The sequence below is a fragment of the Aquila chrysaetos genome, chromosome 12, assembly GCF_900496995.4.
Source record: "Aquila chrysaetos chrysaetos chromosome 12, bAquChr1.4, whole genome shotgun sequence".
Lineage (NCBI taxonomy): Eukaryota > Metazoa > Chordata > Aves > Accipitriformes > Accipitridae > Aquila > Aquila chrysaetos.
In genome coordinates this window covers 41283707-41308491 of record NC_044015.1, presented here as the reverse complement: position 1 = coordinate 41308491, position 24785 = coordinate 41283707, and the positions used below count along the sequence as shown (strand labels likewise).

The window sequence follows — 24785 nt, the reverse complement described above, 5'->3', positions numbered from 1 at the left end:
GTCAACGGCCACAAAACCAGCCTTGCCCGCAGAGGCCAAACACAGGGAAAGCCACCAGCCCCTCCAAGGTACAGCAACTTCACATGTCACAATTAGTCCTCATCAAGCCAGCCAAACATTTTCAAATGCTCTTACTCAAAGACTGAGAGTAGCCACCAGCCAAGGCTGAACTAACTGCTGTGTGCCAGGGATCTCATTTCAAACACAAATAGCTCTCTGAATCAGGAGGCGTTATTCACCTTTTATTACCCTTTTTTTTTTTCCTGGTATACCTAAGAATTGGCATCTGAGGACAGGAATTAGTATTTAACACTATGAAGCTTTCCCTATTTTACTCTTAAGAACTACCAACGCCTTATTTGCTACACCAAACACTTAATACCTCTAGAAGAAAGATAACCCTGTTCTCCCAAACCCGGTCCCTCGCCCTCCGTCCCCAGGCGGTGGGAGCAGCTGCTGCTTCTGGACCCTTGAATATCGAGGGGGGTCCCTGGAGTAAGAGCTACTCGCTCAGGAGGATGGGCCTCACAAAAGACATGGAAACCTGCTGTTGTTTCATAGCCAAAGGACTTCGTATTTGGTTTTGGCTTGCTTCACTAAAGAAATAACAATCCTCCCTTTGCTCAGCAAGACAAAACCAAGGGCAAGACAAAACTACTGAAATCCTCCGAGTCATATCCAGAGGAAAAGGTCAAATGGTAAATTTAAGAAGTGAGGGTGTAACCACATCAAGCCCCAAATAAATAACCCAAACAGCAGTGTCTCAAGCACTCTCTGCAAGTCAGCCCAGAAGTTTTCCCTGCCTTGACACAGCAGCAACCCACACCTACCATGGGCCCATATTTTGCTGCCATATTTTACATGCAAATGGGCACGTTTTGTCCATTGCAAACCCAGGGATCCTTGACTACTTCATCCTCGGTAGCAGAAGTCAAGTCTTAATAACCACGCTGCTTCAGTCCATGTTATGTTTGCTTTTGTCCACTTTATATGTAATTAAATTAGTATACATCTTCATAACTTTTAAAATGCTTTACCTAAACCAACCTTTACGTTAAAGCTCATTACCAGCCTTTCACCAGGCTTAATAATGCGGCAGGGAACCAACCCCTCCACACACTACCTTGATACAGTCATTAATATTTTAACCGCCTTCATTTACAAGTCTAATCGCAGACGTTACTCCAGAGAAGAGAGGATGGACCATCAGCAAGCGGCGGTCGGGCAGCGATGGCACCGTTTATGTCGGCAGCCTTAAGGGGCTCATTCTGCAGCAGCGTGGCCCTGCAGACCACGGCCAGGGGTTACAAGAGGAGTTCTTCACCAGACAAGGTCTTCTGCTGCTCTTCCCCCCGCCTGCCGCCGGGTCACCGCAGGCACCAGGCTCCAGCCCCAAACCCATCACCACGGGCCATTAGTATCCCATTGCCTCCACTGTTACCCGGTTTCTTTCCCAATTTAAAATGGTGCATATCTCAGCTGCCGCAGCAGACTAAGTTTTAGTAAAGATTCACTTTTTAACCAGCAGCACTTGTATTTCCCAACCTCACACCGGTCTCCAGCTCAGGCAAGGCTACGGGCTTCACCAGGCTCCTGGTATCGCAAATAGTTTTGCATTTGGTCTGCTGTGGCCAATCTCTGTTTTCCCCCTTGTTGAGGGTATTTATTTCTGGCATTAGCCTCCCATCCTCTGTGCAAAGTGACATAAATAGTGCATGCCAGGTCTTTTTACCAAATGTCTGTCTTCCCAGTCAATAAATTACCCTTCTTATCCCCTTGAGGAAAGAACTTTAAAACCCCTCTCTATTTCAAGTTGAGTAGTTGTTCATTTTTCCCCTCAATTCTCAAGGTTTCCTTTCCCTAACAGGAAAAACATTACACTATTCTACACTTTCCGACAACACACTCTGCAGCTCCCTGTCCCCAGCAAACACTGTGGTTCCCCGCTCTCCGCCAGCCTCTCCTGCTGGGACCATCCTGCTCAAGCGCTTTGCTCCACTGGCCAAGATATCACATCCCTCACAGCACAGGGACATCCTCCAGGACCACAGCTCCCAGGAAAAACACAAGGAAGATACTATTACCAATTTAACTAAAAAAAAAAAAAAAAAAAAAAGAAACCCAAACAACACATTTCAAAGCATTTCTTACAGCTCAGCTCCTCTTGTATCAAAAAAAAATACAAAATAACCCAGAACTTCTTTCCCAAGAGGAATCTGTCCTGAGGCCAGATCAGAGTATTTTCCTTCAAACCAACTACAACCACCGCGCATCCACACTTGGACGAAGCTCCGATGAAGGAGGAAGGTGCCATGGCAGCGGCTCAGGGAACAGGAACAGCCCCTGGGCTTTAACAGCACCAGGTACAGTAGTTTTTGTCTCAAAACCCGATGGAAACCACTGCCCTCTGCTCAGGGAAGGGACCACCACCGGACCCTTGGAGATGGGGCCAAGGGGGACAGCTGTGCTTACCAGCAAGAACCAAAATCCCCAGTGTGATGGACATTTGACCGGTGCACAAGCCTTGGTTTCAAGTGAGAAGGTTTACCTAGAATTGAAGATTTTTGGTGATGATAATTTTGATTGATATTTGGCTGGTGGGGGTCCAGAAACCACCTGCTCCCCAGGGTAAGGAGTGGGCTTAGTACTCTCCCCGCACAAGCAAAGTCTATGTTTTAACCAGTCAGGAAATTATTTTTCTGAAAGTTTGCTGGAAAACCCCTTCCAAAGGGCTGGAGGAGTCACCTGCAGGAGCTTGCTTACTTTGCTACCTCAAAATACATAAAAAGTAATTTTTAAAACAAACAATTGAAGCCCCCTCTGAAGACACGCAATGCTGTATGCACATGCAGCTCTGCCCAGCAGTCGCGTGACCTTGCTGTACTTAATATTTCATCCCAGTAAACCAATAGTTTCCAGTGCAAACTGTCACTAAACCACTACATTTAGCTTTGCCATGGGGGGGCTAACAAAGCCATCTTTGATAATGAGCTAGCCAGCCATTAAAAGGTCCTTACTTTACCCTATTGGTTTTCCAAGGTACTGAAAAAAATTCTTATCTGGTTAGCAAAGTCCCACAGACACATATCACAATCTTCCACATGCTTACAACAGTTTCTTCCTGTTAGAAAAGAAAAAAAAAAAAAAGAAAAAAAAAGAAAAAGGGATGGCAGCCTCACTGCCACTTCTGTCACTCTCTGCCAGAGCAGAACATTGTTGGCATCTTGCCTGTGGCTTTCAGGAAAGGAGATACTTGAAAACAAAAGTGAGCAACAATGGTTGTGGGTTTGGTTTTTGTTGTTTGGGGTTGTTTTTTTTTAAATAAAAATAAACGCTGAGAAGTTTGGTCCTTATCAGAAATTTCAGTTGGAAGACACTGAAGGACTAACAGTGTTTGAGAGCCTAAACCAAGATTGCAAATAAGTCCGAATAACATAGAACATGGCAAGTTACTGCTCTGGGATCATTTTCTCCTACAGTAGGAGTGGTTGCTCCTGGTTCAAGGTCCCAGGCTGTTGAGTCTTGTAAATAATGCTATTTTGAGATGTGGTACATCACCTTTCACCAGGGGGTCCAGTGATGATGCTCTTGGTCACCATTGGAGGAGAAAAAAAAAGTTTTGTACTAAAACCAAGCCCCACCATCAAGCAAGGACATACCAAAGGGGAGCAGAGAGGTGGCATCACACCTGGGCTTGGTCCTGCTCGGCTTCTGCACCCAGCCCCAGCACCCAACGCTTCTGGAGCCACCCCAGAGCTGGCACACGGCTGATGGGAGAGCAACGGGGCAGCCAAAAGGCTGGAAGAGCCAGAGATGGGCACCTGCAGGAGCTTCGTCTGTTCGGCACAGCACCAAAAACCACATCAGGAGCAGCTGCGTTGGGGTCCGAGTATTCTGTTGGGAATGGAAATGTGGCCACGAAGGGATCTCCACTCCAATGGGCAGAGGTAACACAGGATCCCGTGGCTGACTCAGAAATACAGTCACATTTTCCACCGTGAGGGTAATTAAGTCTCTGAACAGGTTGCAGTGAACTCTGCCTAAGGAGATTTTGAATTAACGTTCAACACCTTTCTAAAAATACACATCTTATTGCAGCTGCTAGACGTGAAGAAGAAATTAGGGAAAGTCCTGTGGCCAAGCGGCCACCTCTGCGTTTGTGGCTGCTGACACACATGTCCAGCTTGCCCCAGGGCAGCAGCCCCCATGTCGGGCTCTGCTCCTGCCCCGGAGCAGCGAGCATCCATCCCCCCATACCCGGGGTGGGGGGTTTGGGCTCCCAGGACCTTCACGTCTTTCCCCTTCCCTTTAGTCTGCACCTTTTTCCCTTTGCAAACCACCCAAATATTCATCGCAGCAGTCGGAATCAGGAGTTCAAAGGGCTGGGAAATGGCACAGCCCTCGAGCCAAAACCCCTGCTTTGCACGCTCTCAGCACGCCGAGGGAGCACGCACCGGCTTATTTAAATACACCCGGAGACAAAACCTGTGTCTGGGCATTAGACTGGCCCCTTTGCTTCGCAGGCACAATTCAGTTCAACTAACTTCTGTGCCTGCAGCGCAGGGATGAGACCCCAGCCCTTAACTGCAGCCCCAGCATGTGGGAATACACCCCAAGCCATGGAAATATATTTATATTCCATATAAATATAGGTCTGGGCTCTCCCCATGGCAAGACCCAGTGTAAAAACAGGCATCACTGCAGCTGGGTGCAAACAGGAGCCCAAACATTTCCATCTCATCGCACAAATGCTCAGCAGACCCATGCCCAGCCCTCCTCCCATGCAGCGGGGCTGCCCAGCTCAGAGCAAGCCCCATCCCCAAAGCAAAGCTTGGGAACCAGGCCTTAAAATAAAGGGCAGCATCAGCAGGATGCATCGCAACACACGGGACGCCAATTCATTTTTCTTCTGCAATGGAGCTGAGCATTTAAGGACTAACATCAGAGAGATGCAAATTGTTGCTCATGGGTTATTCACCAGCCTCAGTAAAGCAGTTGCAGAAATCGCTCCCCGCCTGCTTTCCCCAGAGATCAGATTTTTTAATATCAACTTGCAGAGACCCCGGGTGTGCGGCAACCGAGGGACGTGGGACACAAACGTCTCCACCAATATTGTCAGTAAATGAAATCTGGATACAGTTGTGGCTTTCATTCGCGGCTGGCACACACACAAAAACGCCAGATGCATTTCTAAAGGTTGCTGTGCTATTTAAGAAGTTGTCCAGGACAGGCTCTCCCTCCCAAATGACACTCAGATTTCTATTTTTAGGGGGTTTTAGGTTTTTGGTGTATCAGGAACGGGAGACGACGGTGCTCCCACGCGCCTCCCCTAGCACCAAGCAGCTGCTGGTGGGGCAGCTCCCTGCAGACAGCACGTCCAACGGAAACACACACACATTATATCCCCCCATGCTGATATTTCCTCCTCCCCCCCCCCCCCCCCCCAAAAAAAAAGAAAAAAAATCCCACTGCAAACCTCTCCTTTTCTTTGCAAGGCTTTGCCTTTACATTTGCTCCTCGGCTGGAGCCACGGCCAGCGGCAGGTCCCATCTCACAGCCCTGTTTTAAAAGCCATCTCCTTAAAATCCGTTGCCTCCACGCACACCACAGGCTCCCAGCAACTACTTTGACAATTTTCTATTAAAAACACACCGATTTTGCAGTCGTACTGTTTATGCAGAACGTAAGGACTTATTAAAACCCACCAAAATCCTTGCCTAGGCATGACTACGAAACAGCCTTCCATCCACCCCGTGACTTCTCGATCAAGGCCACCCCGCCGCAGGGGACATCTGTGTGACCCCCCACGAACTCCCACTCCCGATTTCCCAGGTGGAGAAGAGGACACCCGGGCTGGCGGTGTGGGTTTGTCACCTGTGTGACGCAGGAGCCGCTTCCCTGGGGACAAGGTACAACCCTGGGCGAGCTGCCAGCTTGCTCTCCCTTTGGTCATCCAAAAAAAAAAATTTGCAATAATCACATGTGCATATGATGAAGATTTACAGCCAAAATAAAGCACGACTAGACACTTCTTTCCAGTTCCTCTAACCGTCCTGTTCCTCCCACGGTCTAGCTGTCAAATTAATACCTTGATTTTAAAGCAGTGATTAACCGTGGCAATAGTGTAACTAAAAATAAGAGCAGGAGACCTGACCCGAAGAAAGGCTTCATTTCCAGGCAGCGTTTGACAAAACCGACAGAGCTTCTTCCACCCATCTGTCTCCCCGCAGAGGAACCGTGCGGCGTGAAGGAGCTCGAGGTCCCCAGGTGAAAGGAGCCGGGTAAACATGAAGCATAAATGACCTTATCATTAATAACTTACACAGCATAAATGACCTTATTATTAACCACTTACACGGGCTTCTTTTGCCTCTTCTGCACTAATGCCAAAACCAGGCCAAGTCCCTGCAAAACTCGAATAAACCATATTAAAAATTAAGTCCTCCTCTGATGTTTGGAGGGGCACCTTAGAAGGGACCTAAAAGTGCCCCAGAGGAGCTCATCACCAGGCATATTTACCAACACCATCAGCTCCAGGCAAAACCCACCAGTAACAAAGTGGCTACAGGACTGTTTCCAGCAGCACTGCATTTATCAATTTATTTGCTGACAGCAAAATACTCGGGGAAGATGATTTTTGATCACGCTGCTCCCAGCAATAGTGAATCCAAAAAAATAGCTCCTCCAGAAGTACAGAGCTGGGTCTGCATCCATCCACTGACTGCCCCAAGCCTGGTCCCAGAGAGCGGGCTCAGATCTTTAGGGATAATTTTGATACAGACGTTTCTTCATACTGTCTCATAATACCCAAGTTTATTTTCATTTTCAGCTGATACAAAAGCCATCAGAACACTCATCCAGGCTGATGTTTTAGGCACGAGGTTGTTCTTGAAGCTGATGCTGCCTGTAACAGGAGTGGGGCACGGGGTACAGCCCCTCTCACCCGCACCCACCAGGCAATACTGGTGATGCTGGGCGGTGTTTTAAGGGAAGCACAAAACAACCAAATGCCCACCGACACGCACACATGCATTTAAAAGCCTGACACCCATTTATTATTAATGGGCTCTAATAACAAGGTGCATCTTTAATGATTTCTATAGATCCAGTTCTAGAAAACCAATATATTTGTGGGGCTGTATGAAATCCTCCAGGCACCCAAACCGGCAGCTGCAGCTGGGTGATGAAGGCAAGCTGCAAAACCTGCCCGCAGCATCACCGCGGCTCCCATCCTCCTCAGCTCAACCCATCCCAAAACCTCCCTGCAAGATTATTTCCACACATCCTACGCACGATGACATTAATCTCAAGTTGATGTTTTAAATTCCCTGCAACACGTAGGTGGAGAATTTTAAGAGAGACTTTTTTTCTCAATAACTCTCCTAAAAAAAAAAAAAAAAAAACAAACCAAAAAACCACAAAAAACACAGCAACAACAAAAAAAGCCATAGAAAAAAAAGTCATAATTTAAATGCAAAGAAAGATATGACAAAGTCAGGGGTGTTTTTCCAAGGCTGGGATGGGTAAGGAATGGCTCCCAGATAATATGGGCTGCAAAGTACGATTTTCCAGTCCTGGTACCTCACTGCTTTCAAACAATATTATCATTGTCAGCACTAATCCAGTGCAAATAGGGACGTGGTAGGGAATTTCCCCTTCCCACCTCCGCAGTGAAGCCCACTGATAGGCAGGGGAGGAGGTGGGGATCGGAGGACAGGGTAGGAGCTCCCAAAGGGCAGCCCCAAAATCCCATGCCTCTGGCCCCCAGGAAAGCACATGCGCCCTGGGTGATCACATATGAAATTAAAACATATCTAAAACTAAACTGAAAATTAAAATCCATCATTCTGTGAGGCCATAAGTGCAAAAAACCCCAGTAGCTGTAACCACTACAAGCCTTACTCCTCTTTCATTCACACAGATAAAGCAAAAAACCTTCAAAAGCCCCCAGAAACATCAGCCTGCAACTGAACTTCTATTAAAAACAAATAACTGAGGCTATTCAATAGCTGGCAGGGCAAACAGGGCTACGCTTTGTACTACTGCATTGCACATGAACAACCCACACTGCTAACAAACAAACGGCGCGGCAGCCAGGTGTTCGCCTTTCTCCTACTGAACCTGTAGAAACTCAAATATACCATCTTAAAGTTAAAAAAAAAAAAAAAAAAGGCTATATTGGGCTAGCACAGAAAATGGGAATGCTACCACACATGAGCGTTGCTCACAGCCCAGGCAGGGAGGCAGGCAGCATCACAACCCTGCCAACTTTCCAAAGGCAGACGGATCTTTACTGAAAGTCTCTACCTAAAGCAAGTTTTGGGTATCCAAGTAGTTTAAGGTCACTGGTTTGGGGAGGAGATCAGCCTTCCCCTCCTTTCCACTTTTCCCTCCACGTTGCTCCCTCTCAGATCCCAGTGATGGGTCGGGATCCCTGGCACAAGTGCCAGGTAAATCACATTTTATACTACCTACAGCTTCACAGCCTCAACACCAGCATTTAGGGAAGAATGTTTCCACACACAACCATGTTTTTCCACCTTAACTGCTTAAGACCCTGTAGTGCAGTTTCAAGAAGAATAGACATCTGATTTAACCTGTATTTTTTTTTCTAAAGTGTCTTTAAAATTTGAATAAGGCCAATGAATCATGCAGAAAGTTTCTGCCTTGGCAGAGAAACCCAAATTGCTGCGTTTGGGCACCAGTTCGAGATGCCCAAGGGCACACTTTAAACTGGGGCTCACTCCAGGGAGGCATTTCACAGACCTGCATCGCATACAGTTGTTGAGTTTTGCCATATTTTCTATCCTTTCTACCCCAAAACCAAACCCTCTTTGGGTTTTGTTTCAGCTGCTACATCCCATTGATCATTTCAGGCGCGAGGCAAGCGTCAGGTTTTGCTGCCTCGCTCGTATTTCGGTTTAAAACCTCCGCGCCGCCACTTCAGCCACCACGTTGGCACCACAGGGGTTTTAACTGGCAAATACCACCAGCCCCAATCCAAAGCATTTCCCAAATTCCCAGGGTTTGGGTGGGGCCTTTCGTCTGGTTGTTGTTGGTTTTGAGCTAGAGCCATTTATCCCTTCCCTCCCTTAGCACGGAGAAACACACTGCCAGTGGACTAGAGCTGGAAAAACCCAAACCAGCTCAGGGGGAAGGGTTTGAATGCCTGCAAAAAGGGATTTCCCCCCCCCCCCCCCAATAGACTAGAGGTTGCTACTGCAACCTTTTCAGCTGAGCAAATTCAATCCGTGTTGACGGGGATGCTCTTCGGGTCCAGTTTTGCCAGCCCAGCTCCAACCCAGCGTGCGCGAGAAGTTGCTGGAAGCCCATCACTGTCCCCTGAGCAGCTCTGGGCTGGACACGCTAACCGCACCCCCACCTTTTGAGCCCACAAAACCAAGAGCTAAAGAGCTCCTTGACGTTTCTGTCGCAAACGCTTTGCTTCCCAAGCCCCTGTTTTCACGTGTGCCTCACCCTCAGCAGCTCAAAACCTCAGTCTTCCCCGTGCAGGCAGCGCCTGCGGGCAGGACCAGCCCTCCAAACATCCCCAAAAGCTTTATCCATGTCTTCGAATTTGAGAAGTGGTGAAATGTCCCCAGCCCTGTGCCCACCCGGGGCTACGAGTGGAGCCGAGCCACTGGCTCAGGCACAGCATCGCCCTGTGCGGTGCCGGGCATGACAGAAAGGTCAAGAAATCTTCTCTTGCATGCATGAAAAAATAGTTTCCTCACCAGTGTCAGGCAGCAGGTTCCAGCAGGTCTGAAAAAAATCCCCCTTGCATCTCAGAGGACACAGCTGGAGATGCTCCTGCAAGCCAAACCCCTAAGCCTCTGCAAGCCCAAGCTCGGTCATGGGTTACTGCTCAAACAACGTATTGGAAAATACAGGTCCTAATTTAGCATATGCCATCCATGCCTGAATTTACGTTAATTGCCTCAAACCTGCTATTGGCTTTCTCAAATGAAAACCAAATGTTTCTAACAGGTCATTTCCTTGCCGAGTCACAGGGCCAACACTAAGCACGTTTAAATACACCGTTTACTGAAACGAGACCACCTAAAACATAATAAAACCAGTTTTCTTGCCTAATCAAGAAAAAGGCTTTTTTATGTGCCATCAGATGCCTCTGGTCCCAGTACTACCTGTTCAGCATGATGAAAACATAAGGTCTGGAGACAACCATTCCTAAAAGGTGGTGCAAGAAAGTTTTTGCCATTTTCGGTGTGACCAGTCATCCATGGAAGTTCCCCGAGTGACCAAACTCCCCAGAAACAGGTGCAAAAAAGCCTGGAGAAGAGAGTTACAGAGAAATTCCCACTCTGAGAAAGCTTCTCCCCAGCAAACGTCTGGTTTGGGCTCTGGAGAAACGCAGGTACTGTCTCCCGCGGAAGAAGAAATTACCTTCTCCAATGTAACCATGGCTGCTCTCATTAGCCGCATGGCTGTCTAATCTTTCTGAAGATCACAGAGCTTCTGGTCCGAGTGACATGTTGCAGCAGTGATTTCAAAACTTAATTAAGCTGTATAAAATACCTTCAGTACAGTGGAGATGCAACAGATGGATTATTAAAAAAAAAAAAAAAAGAAGATCAACTTGTTTTTGTGCACGGATGTTTACCTTCACAACATACCCAGTGCATTTCTGAGTACCGGTGAGTTATTTTACAATCGAAGGGAACATCCGAATACCTCTCGTATCTACAGCCACACACGCAGAGACCTTCCCAGCATGTGGTGGGACCTTCCCAGCAGCGGTTTGGGTCCCACACCTAGTGCTGACACCCAGTACAGTTTTGCTGCAGGTTATTTTGGTCCATTCAAAGCCAGGAGGGTGGTTTCCTCCCCGTCCCCACGCCGGCTCTCCACCTGTTTGAGGGAGCCCAAGCACAGCAAAACCATCCCCAGCGCGGATGGCGAGCAACGGCAGCGCTCGCGCAAGCTGCGCCCCACCGCGCGGTGGAGGTGGAGGACCGTCCTCTTCGGGTGGTTGAGACGCCCTGGGGCACGTGTCCAGTCCTCCTCCCAGCAAGGACTGGCTTCTTGAGACAATGTCCACACTTAATTTCTTTAGGTATCATTGTGATTTTTTTAAGCATACGGCGAAAAACACGCACTTTTTCTCCCCGTTTACCAGGAGAAGAACGAACTAGTACAAATCGCACATCCTGCGCCATTCCCAAGGAGCCAAATTCTCTTGTTTCCAAAGAAGAGGATCCAAAACCATCAACCGAGCCAGGTCCATCCTGCCGGCCATGGGTGATGCTCCGCACCCTGGGGGTGCTGGGGCTGCCCGTGGGCACCGGCACAGCCCGGCTCCTCCCTGAGCTCCACCCTCAGCTTCCAGCACAGTGTCCAACATTTTGGCAAGACAAGTGATTTAAATAATTATCATAATAATAAAAACCCTTTAAACATGTTTAGTGCAGGGAACTAGAGGCATTTTGTGTGGGTTTAAAAGTTTCAGATCAAATTAAGCTAAGCACATTCAAAAGCATTCTTATATTAAAATACAGGAGCTCTGCAAGGCATCAGTGTTTTGGTAGGATCCTGGTCACAAAAGTTTCACTTTTCCACAAATAGAGCCAGCTTCCAACTGTTTAAAAATTCATCAAAAGCAGTAATTGTTTTTTCTAATTTTCTCGCTTCCATTCTAGGTTCCCATATCCATTAGCTAGCTGGGGAACACGCTAAGCAGTTTAATAACTCACAGATAATGGGGAAACTTTTTATGGCTAGTATTTTATTTTTTTTGCCTTTTTTTTTTTGTTTATTTTTTAAAAATGCAAGACTGGTTCATGAAAGGGGATTCCAGCTCCGCCAGAGCCCGACGAGCCGGCTGCCCCAGCCCCGGCCGACCTCCCCGGTGCGGGGCAGGGGACCCTTTGCCAGCTCCTTGCCTGCACCCACCTGCCTTGGCCACGGTGGCCAAGGCTCCCGCACAGCAGCACACCATTGGCATTTCACAAGCAAGGCAAAAATCCTCCAGAAAAAAAAAAACCCAACCCAAAACAATCCAAAAACCCAGCTGCCTTCCCCCCAGCCAGCCTCAGAATTGGTTAAATAACACAAACTGAGAATTACGGCAGGCCAACTTCAATTTATCGACATTAATTCCTCCACAAACGAAGGCACTTTTGAGAGAAACCGCATTGTTAACGACATCTTCTCTAAAATTACCTGTTCTTGCACAGGCTGTGTGCCTGGTTCCCAGCACGTCACGTATGTCAGCAAGGTGTGATGAGTTTGATGTCGTGGCCTAAAATTAAGATCTCTTTTGTCTGTGACTTTATCATCAATATTAGAGAAGACACTGAAGGCATTTCTCCATATCAAAGGAGAACGACACTCATTCCCTTAACACCAAGGAATCAAAAAAGAGCAAGCAGCCATTCCTAGGTGTTCACACATGGCCATTACAGCACCTGAATTTCCAAGGTTAGGCAAGTATTTTAAGTCAATACCAGAAGTCTCGGTTACATGGAGCCCGATGCCTTTCTAGGTTAATTTGGACAGGGTAACAGACCGTGATTTACAGGGACACACCGAGAGGCAGCCCAATTTCTGCCTGTCATCTCGGGGAAGGCCGGGCAGCTGCCTGGTTAGCATGCCGGCAGCGCCGCGAGCCCGGCGCTGGATGCAGCTCCAGAAGGTGGGCCCTTCTGCCTCGGCCAGTGGGCCATAAAAAAAAAAAAGAATATTTTGATCTTGTTGGCCCTGAAGTATCTATTCTGCTTAAAAAAAAAAGAAATTAAAAAGTCTTCCTTTCCCTGCATCTTACTTCAGAAGGCATTAAAAAAAAAAAATAGAGCTTTACATATGGCCGAGACAAATGACATAGGTTAAAATTTCTTTAATGCCCAGGGGCTTTTCCCACACACGATCAGACACACAGTCTCCCAACGCTCCCTGAAGTATCTTGTGCCCAGGGCCCGTATTTCATTCTTATTTCCTTTTTTATTCCAATAAGCCTCAATCCAACACCCCCCCCACGCTCCTTCCCCAGAGCCTGCATCTTCAAACCAGTGTCACTACATGGCAAAAATTACCTTAAGTTCAAATATCCTTGTTCCCTACCAAAAAGATGCTCATCCATACAGCTATACCATAAAACCACAGAATCCCATCCATCATCACCAGGCTTCCCAGCCCCGGGTCTGTGCGTACAGATAACACTTAAATTCATCCTCGGTGCATCACGTCAGGCTGAGAAAGTGGGTTCCCAAGCAGAGGATAAAATAATGCTTAAAGGACCGGGATGCCAACCAGCCCACCCCGGCCTGGGCTCCCTCTCCCTGCCCAGGCTGCCACCCCGCCAGCCGGAGGAACCGGCGGCTCCGCCGGGTAACCGGGCGTTTGCATACCCCGAACTGCCTACACAGGGCTGGGGATGGAATTGCAAATAATCTGATGGGCTTGATATTATATCACCATCCGCCAGCTTGCCAGCTCGCCGGCAGTGGGCAGGGTGCTTCGGTTTGATTGGGATTAGGGGGAGGGGAGGATTTTATTTTTATTTTTTTTATTTTTTTATTTTTTTTTAAAAAAAGGAGAAGGATTCACACACACATATTCAGCGCATCCTCCTTCCTCCACCATTGCTTTTAAAACTCTGGCGATCCCGAAAGACATGCTCAGATCATCACCTACCTTCCATCATGGTGGCAGAATTGCATTCCTCAATTTCCAAGGAGCCTGAAAAAATACAGGAGAATACGATCCCAGTTACCAGATGCTTAACGCGAGCCCTTCAATCGAACGCCTCCGATCCCGGCTTGCTTAGCTGCCAGAATAACAAGGAGGGAAAAAAAAAAAAAAGCGCCGAGGCTAAGGGCAGGCCATGGATGCTGCTGTGCCTGTATCACCTCCAGGATCACCGGAGGATGCTGAGAGAAAGGGAGGACGAGCCGGGCTCAGCTCCGGCGCAGTCGGTCCCTCCCGCCCCACACCTCCTCACATGCGCGCTCGCTCCCGACACACCCCCCCGGGAACACACCAACCTATTTCCCTTTTTTTTTTTTTTTTCCCCCCCTTCTCCTTCCCCCCCCCCCGCCACTTTCACCAAAAGCATAACCCCTCTTCGTACCTCGTGACGCACTTCCCCTCCCTCTAATCCTATTGCAGCGGCTGGGGGAACCAGATTAATTACCAGGCGCTGTCAGATTAGGAGCGTGCGGGGAGAACGGCTGGGAAGGGGGGGGGGGGGGGGGGGGGAAATAATGATAATAAATCCAGGCTGGATAAGGCAGCGGAGCTCGCTCCGGTAGCGAGCTTCGGCGCGCTCGGCGAGCAGAAGGGCCGCGAGCTCGGGCGCACATCCACGGGCGCCAGGCCCTCCTCGCCTCTCCCGCAGCCATTCAGGAGAGAAATCCATCGGCCTGACGTCACGCCGCCAGCAATTAGCCCCGAAAGGATGATGCGGGAGAAATTTCTCCCCGACCGCCTCCCAAGAGCGCCTGGGAATTAATTTCGCGTGAAAAGCGGCCGAAGCATCGAACAAAAGAGGCTGGGGAAGGAGGGAGGGAGGGAGGGGGGGCTGCAAGAGCTGACCCCCAGCCTCTGCCTGGGACCCCCCCACCCGGGGACCCCCCCACCTCCCGTCACCGCTGCCCTACGAGATGCCACCCGAGCCAGATGCTACGAGCTTGTCCCGGCAAACTGCCGCGTCCCCCCATTTCTCTCTGCCGGCCACGGCATCCAGCCCCCCCCCCGCAACCGGTGCAGAGCCTCGCCGAGCCCTGGCCAGCCCCCGACGGGGTGTACGACCCCCGCCGGCTTGAAAACCATTTCTCAGAGCTGCTACAAGGGCAGGGGGGAGTTTGGCTGGGAGGTGAGGGGCAATGCCAACGCCGGGGTTTCACGGGACACTACTAGGATTACCCCAGTAAACATGCGAGACACAAAATCAGTTCTGGCAAAATTAGCTTTAACCGGCTCCAAAAGTTCGGTTGTGTTCTATCTTTTGCTGGCAGGAAAGACGCTTTAAAAATCCCTTATGCTTGCACTGAAGCAGTCCCCGTGCACGGCCGCGAGAACAGGAGCCACGTCCCCGGCGCGTTCATCCAGAACGGCACCCATCGCTGCGAGGGACAGCGGGGACAGCCCCGTCCCGGGGAGGGGGGACACCCGGGCCAGGGGTGCGCGTGGGTCCGTCCCCACGGCCACCGCCGCAGCTCAGCCCCCGGCAAAAAATGGGGATTACGACCATCAGCACCAACCTGCATGTGCGGAGGAGCTGCCGCCCCGCCGGGCGCGACGGCAGCGTTTTAAGCGCAACCAGCCTGTTTCAGCGCTCGCAAATGCGGCTTTTTAGTGTGACCTTGTGTCTGGGATGGAAACTTAACTTCACCATCTGTAGGACCATCCCAGTCAGCCACACGCACTTCTCAGGACTTGACCCTGCTCACAAGCAGGGAGAGCAATACCTGCAGCGTTTTTCCCATTAATAAAAATAATCCATTTTTTTCCCCATTTAAAAAAAAAACCAAAAACACCAAAACATTTTTCCCATTAAAAAAAAAATCCAAAAGCCAAGCACCTCCGAGGGTTTGGATTCACCAGTGGGGAAGTGAGCTTCAACACCACAACAGAATCTCCAGCATCAAGTGTCCCCAGCCCCGAAGCGTCCCCGGCCGCAGCCCTCGCCCATCCCGGCCGGTGAGAAATGCCACCGCGCGCCCGGGCGGAGGGACGGGATTATTTAACAGATGGTTTGTTTAATCCTCGCAAGGAGCTCCTGCGACCTGCCTTAGCTGCCTGCACTTTCAGCACGGGCAGCAGGGTTGCAGGGAAGGGTGCCCAGCGCCTTCGGGAAATCCGTTTGTAATCCCGGGGCGAGCGCAACGCGCTGAACGTTGCTCCTCTGCCCCCCCAGACCAGCCCCGAAACACCCCGAGGGACCAGGCTGGCACACGCGCCAGGACGCCCAGGTGGTGGGCACGCACCTTCCCTGTCCAAATCCCTCCTAGACACACCAAAATAAGTTATTGTCTGAAATTCATCGAGCTGTCGCACAGCAGGGCACAGTGCTGGTGGAGCCGTCCCACATCCCAGCAACTCTGCTTCCAGACCCGGCAGCCCACCTCCCACGGCGCTTCCGATGCTCCTCGGCAGGGCTTATATTCCTTAAACAAGCGAGAAGAGCTGTAATTTCCCCTGCAGCCCTCCCGCCCCCAAGCTGGGCAATGGGTAAATAATTTATCTTCACCAAATTCCTCCATTTTGGTGCCGAGTTACGGCAGCCTCCGCATTGTGCCGGCATATACTGTGTTGGCACAGGTGGGAAACTCAGGGGTTATTGCTAACCACAGCGCAGCTCCGGCTTTGGTTGGCTCTGCGGGATGTCTCGACCTTACGAAATAATTCCTGCCGTGTGGCAAGACTGAAACTCATCTTTCCGAGGGCAAAATTAACCCCACGCTAACGACACCGTGAACCTGCTCCCTGCATGGGCTCTTCCCAAAGCCGGGAGGCACAGGGAGAGCCGGCTCGTTGCTGGAGCACACCTGCCTCCCCAGGCACAGCAAGCTCCTCTTATTTCAAGGTAAAAATCGGTATTTACGGATTTTCAAACCTTTTCCAACCATGCTAGCTGACACAGGGACCTTTCTCAGCAAAAGTGCTGGAAATCTCAGGCAGCTCCTGAAGGATACGCATTAGGAGGCTGCAAGTAAACATCAACAGACGAAGTCAATGGCTTTAAGAGGGGAAAAAAAAAAAAAAAAAGGCAGAAAATGAGTCACCGGAGTGCATTACTCATATCCGAGCAAAGTCATGCTTTAGGTACATGTGACAGGCGCCGCGGGAGCAGAGGACCCCGGCTCGTCCCCCGGCCGGGGACACGGTGGCCCCAGGGCGGGCGAGGAGCTTGGGGTGCAGCGCGGATGGGGATTTGCTAAATAAAGCCCAAATCCGCCAGCCTCATCCGCGCGCGGGATCTGGCCCTGGCAAATCCCCCGGCATTAACGGGCAGCCGGTGGATTGTTTACATCTCCACATACGTGGCTCCACAACCCTTTCGCTAAACCATAATTAAACCTTTACTAAAAATAAGCTCATCCTTTATCTGGTGGAAGCCCAGCAGATGAGGCCAGACCCCCGGCAGCCTCCTTACCCGTAGCTCCCATCACCACGCAGCGCTGGGAATTTGTCCCCATCACCTGCAAAATAGACTTTCCAACAAAGTTCAACCATTTGCCTCTTCCCCTATAAAATTAATTTCTTCCATGCAGGGTGCTGGAGGTCGGTGGGTGTTTGCTGGAGGTTATAAATCCCGGGATGCAGGAGCCTCACTGCGAACGCGGAGGTTTGCGCTTTGCTGGAGGTCAGCTAAAGACAAACCCAAACCCTTGCATGGGCTCTGATAAAGTGACATATTTACAAAATTCCTTGCTCAAAAGGCTTCTCCCTACCAGCCCCCAGCTCATCCCTTCCTGCCCATCACGGGGAGCTCATTGCCACCGCCCCGGGTGGGAGCGCCGGGGACCGCGGGCTGGAAGGAGGAGAGGAGCAGCGCCCGTCCGCATCCCCGGGCACAGGGCCCCTTTCAGGACGCAGCTGCTCCTCGCTCCACAATAAAGCCCGTTACCTTCTGCTCTATTAGTTTTTTTGCTCTATTCATCCCGGGTTTTCCCATGCACAAAGAACCGCCGAGCGCTTTCCATCTCAGCGAGCTGCTCCGAGGAGAGACGTGGGAGCGAGCCCTCGCCCGCAGTGCCCGAGCCCTTCGGGGATGCCGGCTGGGGTGCCCGCTTTCCCAACAGCGCTGGGAAAAACGTGCTTACCGTGTGTTTAAAGAGAGACTCAACGCGCTCGGCTCCCCTCTGGATACGGAGGACAGCAAATCTTTGGCACGGAGGAGGCTCGCTGGGGATGCAACAGGAGGGGAGCGCGGCGCAGGCACGCTCCCCCCAGCCTTGCCCACGCTTTTCCACGTGCTGCCTCTTGCTTTCCCCTGCCAGCACGCAGGGAAACAGCCCCGGGGTGGGGGAGCACCCTGCAAAATGCTCTGCGCCCTGCCAAGCACCCAGCCCAGGCTGAGAACCAGCCCAGCCGCATCCCGCAGGACCCCAAACCGTCCTCGGTACGAGCAGCCCCCCTAATCACAACCACGGCACAAATCACAACAGGGCTGAAACCGAGCACAGCGTCCCGCCGGACCGACCGCCTCCATCGCCGGGCACGAGCGGGACGCGGAGGGGGGCACGCACCCACGCGCCGGAGCCGGCAGCCCTGCTCGGTGCCCCCCAAAACTCACATTTTGCCGAGCAGGGCCCCTCCGCCGAGCGGCAGCCGGGTGCTCCCGTGGCACGAGGGTGTTGGCAGAGCAGAGGCACAACGTGCACGCTCAAGGAGCGATTTAACGCTCGCCGGAGCCAACTCCGCCTTATTTAATAGCTATCATGTAAGCAGAGGTAATTAGGCTACGCCCTGGGGTGTAAAGGCAGGACGGGAGCCCCACGCGTGCCCCGCGAGCTGCTCCTGCCAACACGGCCGGGATTCCCGCTCCGTATCACTGCGAATCGCGCTGCAAAGAGGTGCCGCGTTCAGAAATACCCATTTACCAACACTGTTGGTGGAATGATGACCGAAACCCACCTCTGCCCAGCCGGGAGGACCCCTTCCTCCGCTCCCTCCTCCTCTTCCTCCTCTCACCAAGCTCCCCTGCACAAAAAGCTCCTCCTAGCCCCCACCCACACCCACACCCCTACTAATCAGGGGCTAATCAGGCTAATCACCTGCCCCAGCACCCTGATGGGGACGAGGCACAGCTGAGGGCTGTCCCGGCCCTGCCGTCCTCCCGCACCAGGTGGGGACAGACGGGGCTCTGAGCCGAGACCCCTGCCCCTGGCACCTCTGCAGCCCCCCACGCCCCCAGGTTGTCACCATTTCTGGGCCCAAAAGGGACAAACCACCCAATTGGTCAGAGAAGAGACGGCAGAGGGAATACTGTTAATTGCATTTTTTTTTTTTTTTTTTGCTAGAAAGAAGGCATTCATGAACACTGAAAAAGTCCTCGTGCGCCCCACAAGCACGGGGTTTTGCAGCCAGCCGCCCCGCTCTACACCGCGCGCCTGGTCCTAAATATTATTAAGCCCATGTTGGATTTGATCGCTGAGGGCTTCAGCCTCGAGCGTGCTTCCAGGATGGGAACGGACCTCCTCACGTGCCCCTGAGTCCGGGCGGGGGGGTCAGAGCTGAACCCCGGCTCCCAACACCTCGCCGGGCTGGGGACACCCCACCGCCCCGCGTTGCGGCCAGCGTCCCCGTCGGGCAGGGGGAAGGGGGAGCCCGATGCACACCCCGGGCATGCACGCACAGGCGAGCCCCCAAAATACCATTTCATCCAATTCTGCCTAGAGACATTCATCTCACTTGTAATGCTGCACCCCAAGGGTGACGGGAGACCAAATAAAAGCAGGCACCGAGCTCCTGCGCTGTTCCCCTCCTCCCTGTAGTTTAAGCATTAGCTTAATTACAGTATCAATTAGCAAGAGGAAAAAAAAAAAATTCAAAGAACAAGACCAGTATTACCTACAATCCACAGCAAAACAAAGTGGGCCAAAGATGCACCACCTAGCACCTCGTTTCTGCTCCGGTGCCGGCCTGGGGGGTCTCCTCCCCACGGTGCACAGCCCCGGGTGCCCCCGGGTGCCCCCCATGCTGCCCCCAGCGCCTGCCTGCACGTGCTGCCACGCTGCCTGCAACGGGAAGCCCCAGTGGCAGATAAACTGGGAATTTTTGCCCTGGTCCAAATCCAATAATATTTCAAACCTGTTTTTTCCCTCTAGGCGCGGTGGCTTATTAACTTTTAAATAGTTTTTAAAAAAACCAACAACCTTGACCACGCGGGAGCAAACTCGCGCTCCCTGGGAGCGACAGGGCTCTGCTGCATCCTCACTGGAGCCGATCCGGCACAACCCACCTGGGTCCGGCAAAACCCGGTGCAGGTTGTAGCCCCGCTTTCTGCACGGGTGGGTGCAGCTCGGACAGAGATACAACTGACGTGGGCACCCTCGGGGAGCACGTCCTGCTCCCCCCTCCCCAGCGCCGCAGCTGGGCACCCCCCAGTCACGCTGCCGCTTTCTGACAGTTGCCTGGCTGAGGCTGATTTTTTTTTTTTGGGGGGGGGGGGGGGGGGGATGTTTCAACCCGAACAGCTCAGCTGAGAATGAGATTATGGAAAAAAAAAAAATGTTATTTTAACACTGAAAATATTCTTACCGCCGTTCTGCTGTGAAATCCTCCTACCTCTGCTCCCCCAGCCCTAAGAGCGTGTTTTGGGGCTGCTGCAAGGATTTGCCTGTATTTTGCTGCAGAGAGGGACGTCGCTCGGGCATGGGGATGCTCCTACGGGTGATCACCCCGGCTGCTGCGTAGGCACGGCACCCACCCTGCCCAAGAGCCCGGCGCGGGGTCCTCGGGTAGTCCTGAGGAGGAGGGTGATGCTCATGAAGACCCTCGGTGCCCCGGGCAGGCAGGGGGGAAAGCGTTTGCCCCTGCCGGTTTCCAAAGCCCCGAGAAGATGCTCTCTGACCCCCCTGCAAAGGGCATGGGCCTTCCCGGTGTCTCCTTCACCCTTCGAGGGTGTTTCCAGACATCTGCTGCAGGCTGGATGGGAGCACGCTTTCTGGAGAGATGATGGCCAGCCTAGTTGAAGGCAAATGGAAGTCGAAAGCTCGGCCTTATTGCAGCTGCGGTGTGTAACCTCAAGCCTCGTGACTCCCCACCTTTGATGTGGTGGCAATGTCACGTTTGGTCAAGCACCCATAAAATGCCCTTCACGTGACTGTGTCCTCCAGCCGCCAGCAACGTGACCCACATTTCCAGGGAAGAAACGTTTAGCCCTCCCTTGTAAAAAAATGATTTTTCTGCTAGATCCGTGTAGTAAGACCCTACAGAAAAAGCGTGGGAGCTGAAGGCGGGGCGTGTTAGATGGGAGAAACAGAAGGTGGGAGGCAAAGAAGTTGGGCCGTGGCTGGGCGATGGGTCCAACGGGTCGGTTTGGGTCCGACCGGCTGCACTTGCACATCAGCACAGCGCGTGCGAAGCCGTGAGCTGCTACGGAGCAAGAGGGAGCGATGCCGGATCGCCTCGGAGGGGGGAGAGGGCAGGGGCTCGTGCTGGGAAACATCTGTGTGACGTGGCGGAAAAGGCGGGGAGATCCCCAAAGGTGAGCACCCCAAAAGCAGACCTGGCGTCACTGCCTCCAGTGGCACAGAGATCCAGCTGTGCAGGGATCCAGCTGTGCGGGGATCCAGCTGTGGGGGGATCCAGCTGTGGGAGGGGTCCAGCCATCCTCAAGCACCAGCTGTGCTCAGTCTCCAGCTGTGCAGGGATCACTTCTGTGGGGATCCAGCTGTGGGGGATCCAGCTGTGTGGGGATCCAGCTGTGCGGGGGTCCAGCTGCGGGGGGATCCAGCCGTCCTGAAGCACCAGCTGTGCTCAGTCTCCAGCTGTGCAGGCATCAGCTGTGCGGGGATCCAGCTGTGCACAGCCCCGGCTGCGTGGGACTGCAGCTGGACCTGTCTCCAGCTGTTTGGGGCCCCGCCACGAACCTCTCCAGCTGTGCGCGGCTCCAGCTGTGCTGGACCCCAACCGCGTGCGTCCCTGCCGTGCGTGTCCGAGCCGTGTCCCCCCGCAGCGGCCATCCCCGCCGTGCACACCGCGGCCGTCCAGCGTCCCGCCGTGCGCGCTGCGCTGTGCAGTGGTCTGGGGCCTCGGCAGATGGAGCTGTACAGCTGTGCAGGCAGCTGTGCGCCGGCAGGATGGGTGCTGCAGCGGGCTGAGCCCCGCGTCGTGGGGACCCACGCTCCCTGGGAACGGCTCTCTGGCCCTGCCGTCGTCACAGGCTGAAATGCGTCCGCGGCGTGGCGGTGACCCCCTCCTCGGGCCAGCCGGTCAGCCCCGAAATAGCCGCATGGGGCACCCTGAAACTGCAGCAGGCTGCACCCCAACGTGTGCCGTGCTGCGCCCCAAACCGCAGCAGGGTGCACCCCGAAGCGTGGCGTGATGGCCGGCCAGAGCAGGGCCGCTCGCAGGGCCCATCCCAGGCAGCGCGGCAGGAGGGTGGCAAAGGCAAAGGAAGAAATAAAACAAAACGATTTCACGTAACCAAAATCCTCTGCTTGGCCCCATCCGAAGCTGCTTCAAATACCAGCAATGGGGCGGGGGGGGAGCCAGGGACCCTGTGTGGGACCCATGGCAGGACCCGCTGCCAGCAATGACCCCCTCCTGCAGGCAAATCTCTTCTGCAATATATATATATATTTTTTATTTTTTTTTTAATTGCAGCAATCTTCTCTCTGCAATGAGAGGCTTGCTGTATGGATGAGGATGTCCCCAGGCTGGTCCTGCTGTCCCCCGTGGGTCAGCCCTTCACCAGCACCTTGGGGGACCTTGGGGACAGGGATCCCTCGGGGACAGGCTCCTTGTGTCACCCCAAAAGGCACATTTGGGAGAGCTAAAACACCTAAATGCATCTTAAATTGCATCAGCTGGACCACAACCTGCCCTGTTCTTCCCAGCCAGCCCTGGGATCCCAGCCGGCATCCCCGCTGCCAGACTGGGAGACCCACCTCCCCTTCGCACGGAGGCCACCGGTGCCATGAGCCCCCGGGCTCCGTTCCAGTGCCGCAGACTCGATAAAATCTGTGCTTTGTGCGCCAGCTCCCAGCTCCTTCCTGTTTTTGACTACGAAACTGTCAGCGCTTTGACTTTTCATTTCTTTTTTTTCATCTGTAGGACTTTCAGGTGAACTCTAAGCCAGTGGCACCTAAATCTCCTTGGCTAGCAAACCGCTTCCAGCACTTCAAAAATCCTTACGGTTGGATTACAACCTGGGAAATGCTCCACCCTGCTGGCTGGCACACAGACAGACACGGTGCTGTGGACCATGGTGGGTTTGGGGACATGGGGCATCCCCCACGAGAACGCGATGGACATGAAGCAAACCTTGGTGGGGCTGAAACACAAGAAGAAGCATTCAGCTTCCAGGCAGCGAGCACCCGTTGCAATAAAAGCACATTTCCAAAGGTGGTTTTGCTACTTATGCAAACCAGAGGCGGTTGCTGCCACTTCAGCCACGTTTGGCATTCGGTGGCCCCAGCGCAGGGACCCGCATCCCTGTCCCCAGCCAGTCCCGCAGTGAGGGGCACGGGACACCCACAAACGCCAGCCCGATGGCTTGGCACGAAGCTGCCGTTGCGTGCCGTTATTCAGATGAGAAATCCGCATTCTCGAAGCATTTCCTCGGAAGAAACCCAAGATTTCTTAGACGCTTTTCACCGGTGGAGAACCCTGCGAGCGGCTCAGGCCGCGGCAGCGACCGGCACCGGCTTGCAGCCGCCGGTGTGCATTGCTGCGGCCGATGGCAGGTGGAAACGCCCGCGCTCATCGCTAACTCCGACGGACCAGGGGGAAAAAAGAACATGGAAAACCGTCCCCACACCCAGGAGAGCAGGCACAGCGCCTGTGCGCCTTGGGAAAAAGCAACAGAGCTGGTTTATTATTTTATTTCTTTGCATCATGGTTTCTATTAACAACGCTGACCTTCGGGGTCAGAAGTTTCCTGGCAGCGGCGGGGGCCCGGCGGGACCCTTGTCCCCGGGGCAGCCGGGAAGGGCCGGCTCTGCTCCCGGCGCAGAGCGAACAGCGGCTCATCCCCAGGATTGATGCCCGCGGGTGGGTTTACAGCTGGTGGAAATCCCCCCTGAAACTCCAGCTCTGCGGCCTCAGCGGGAAACCATGTCCTCGAGGACGGCTGTCCCTCGGCCACTGCCCAAGTAGGGACTGTTGGGAACATCCATCCGTAATGCCGGCAGCAAGGAGGGGACAGCGTGTGCTCCCCCTCGTCCCGAGCCCCTCCGGCTGGGCTGGGGTCCCGCACCATCGACCCCGCGCAGCCCCCGGCCCCAGCCCCGGTGAGCGTTGCGAACCCTCGCCGCACACCCGGGCTGCGCAGCCGCGGTTGCATCCCCCGGTTGCACGTTGCCGTTACACACGGCGGTTGCGCGGCTGGTTGCACGCCCCAGTTGCGGACCTGGGAGCCAGCCCCTCTCCGGAAAGGCACGCTTTCTGCACCCTGTTTTCCTGCAGGTTTTGTTTTTCATCCTGTTTTCTCCCCCGCAGCAATTCCCAGTCCCTCTGACCTGCTGGGGGGGGGGGGTCACTGGAGGCAGCAGGGCTGCACCCACGGCGGGGGGGGCCAGCGGGAAAGGGGAGCAGGCACCCATCAGCACCATCCATCCCGGCTGCTAACGAGCGAGAAGGAAGCACCGCATGGCTGCCTCCACGCGGACGCGCTTCCGATGCTGAAGGAAACCGTGCAAACCCCACGGGGTGCCTGGGGCCAGCGGGGGTTTTGGACGTGAGGACGGTAAAGCAGAGCCAAGACGCGTCCTCATCTCCCGAGGAAAGGAGGAAAACTGAGGCAGCAAGCCGCCCCGCACCTGAACTGGGATTTCCCACCTCAAAAACAGAAGGAAAACAGAAGGGATTCGGGTTAGTTTTGCAACGTAGCTGCCATCGGAGCATTTTCTCTGCTGCTGCCGAGAAGGAGAAGTGAAAGGAGGCTGTTATTTCAGGGCCAGAGCAACCAACGCCACCGTCTTTGCATGCGCTCACGATGAAGCCGCTGCCTGGCAGAACTAGGTCACTGGAAAGGAAGGAAAGAAATAAAGCAAGCGAAGGCCGGCAGAGGGGAGGGGGCCAGGGCAGAGCACCCCGTGCCCAGGTCAGCCCTGCACCCGCACACACGACCTCGTAGGTTGGTGGTTCACCGGCAA

General features: G+C 53.1%; 1 protein-coding gene across 22 annotated transcripts in view; it reads right to left on the bottom strand.

Moving 5' to 3' along the window:
- The window catches only part of SGIP1 (SH3GL interacting endocytic adaptor 1), a 64643-nt gene extending 45963 nt beyond the window's left edge, over positions 1–18680 (bottom strand). For 16 of the 22 annotated variants that reach the window (XM_030032525.1, XM_041127781.1, XM_030032527.1 and 13 more), the window contains exons 1-2: positions 17114–17188; positions 13651–13695 (exon numbers count right to left, since the gene is read on the bottom strand). In XM_030032525.1, the coding sequence (XP_029888385.1) occupies positions 13651–13695; positions 17114–17156 (88 nt within the window). In that variant the 5' untranslated portion in view covers positions 17157–17188. Of the gene's footprint in view, positions 1–13650; positions 13696–13865; positions 13952–14000; positions 14014–14086; positions 14349–15538; positions 15647–15944; positions 16116–17113; positions 17189–18597 lie in introns of those variants that run through there. The other 6 variants (XM_030032534.1, XM_030032533.2, XM_030032530.1 and 3 more) reach the window with 6 other exon arrangements.
- Between the last annotated feature and the right edge of the window lie 6105 nt (positions 18681–24785).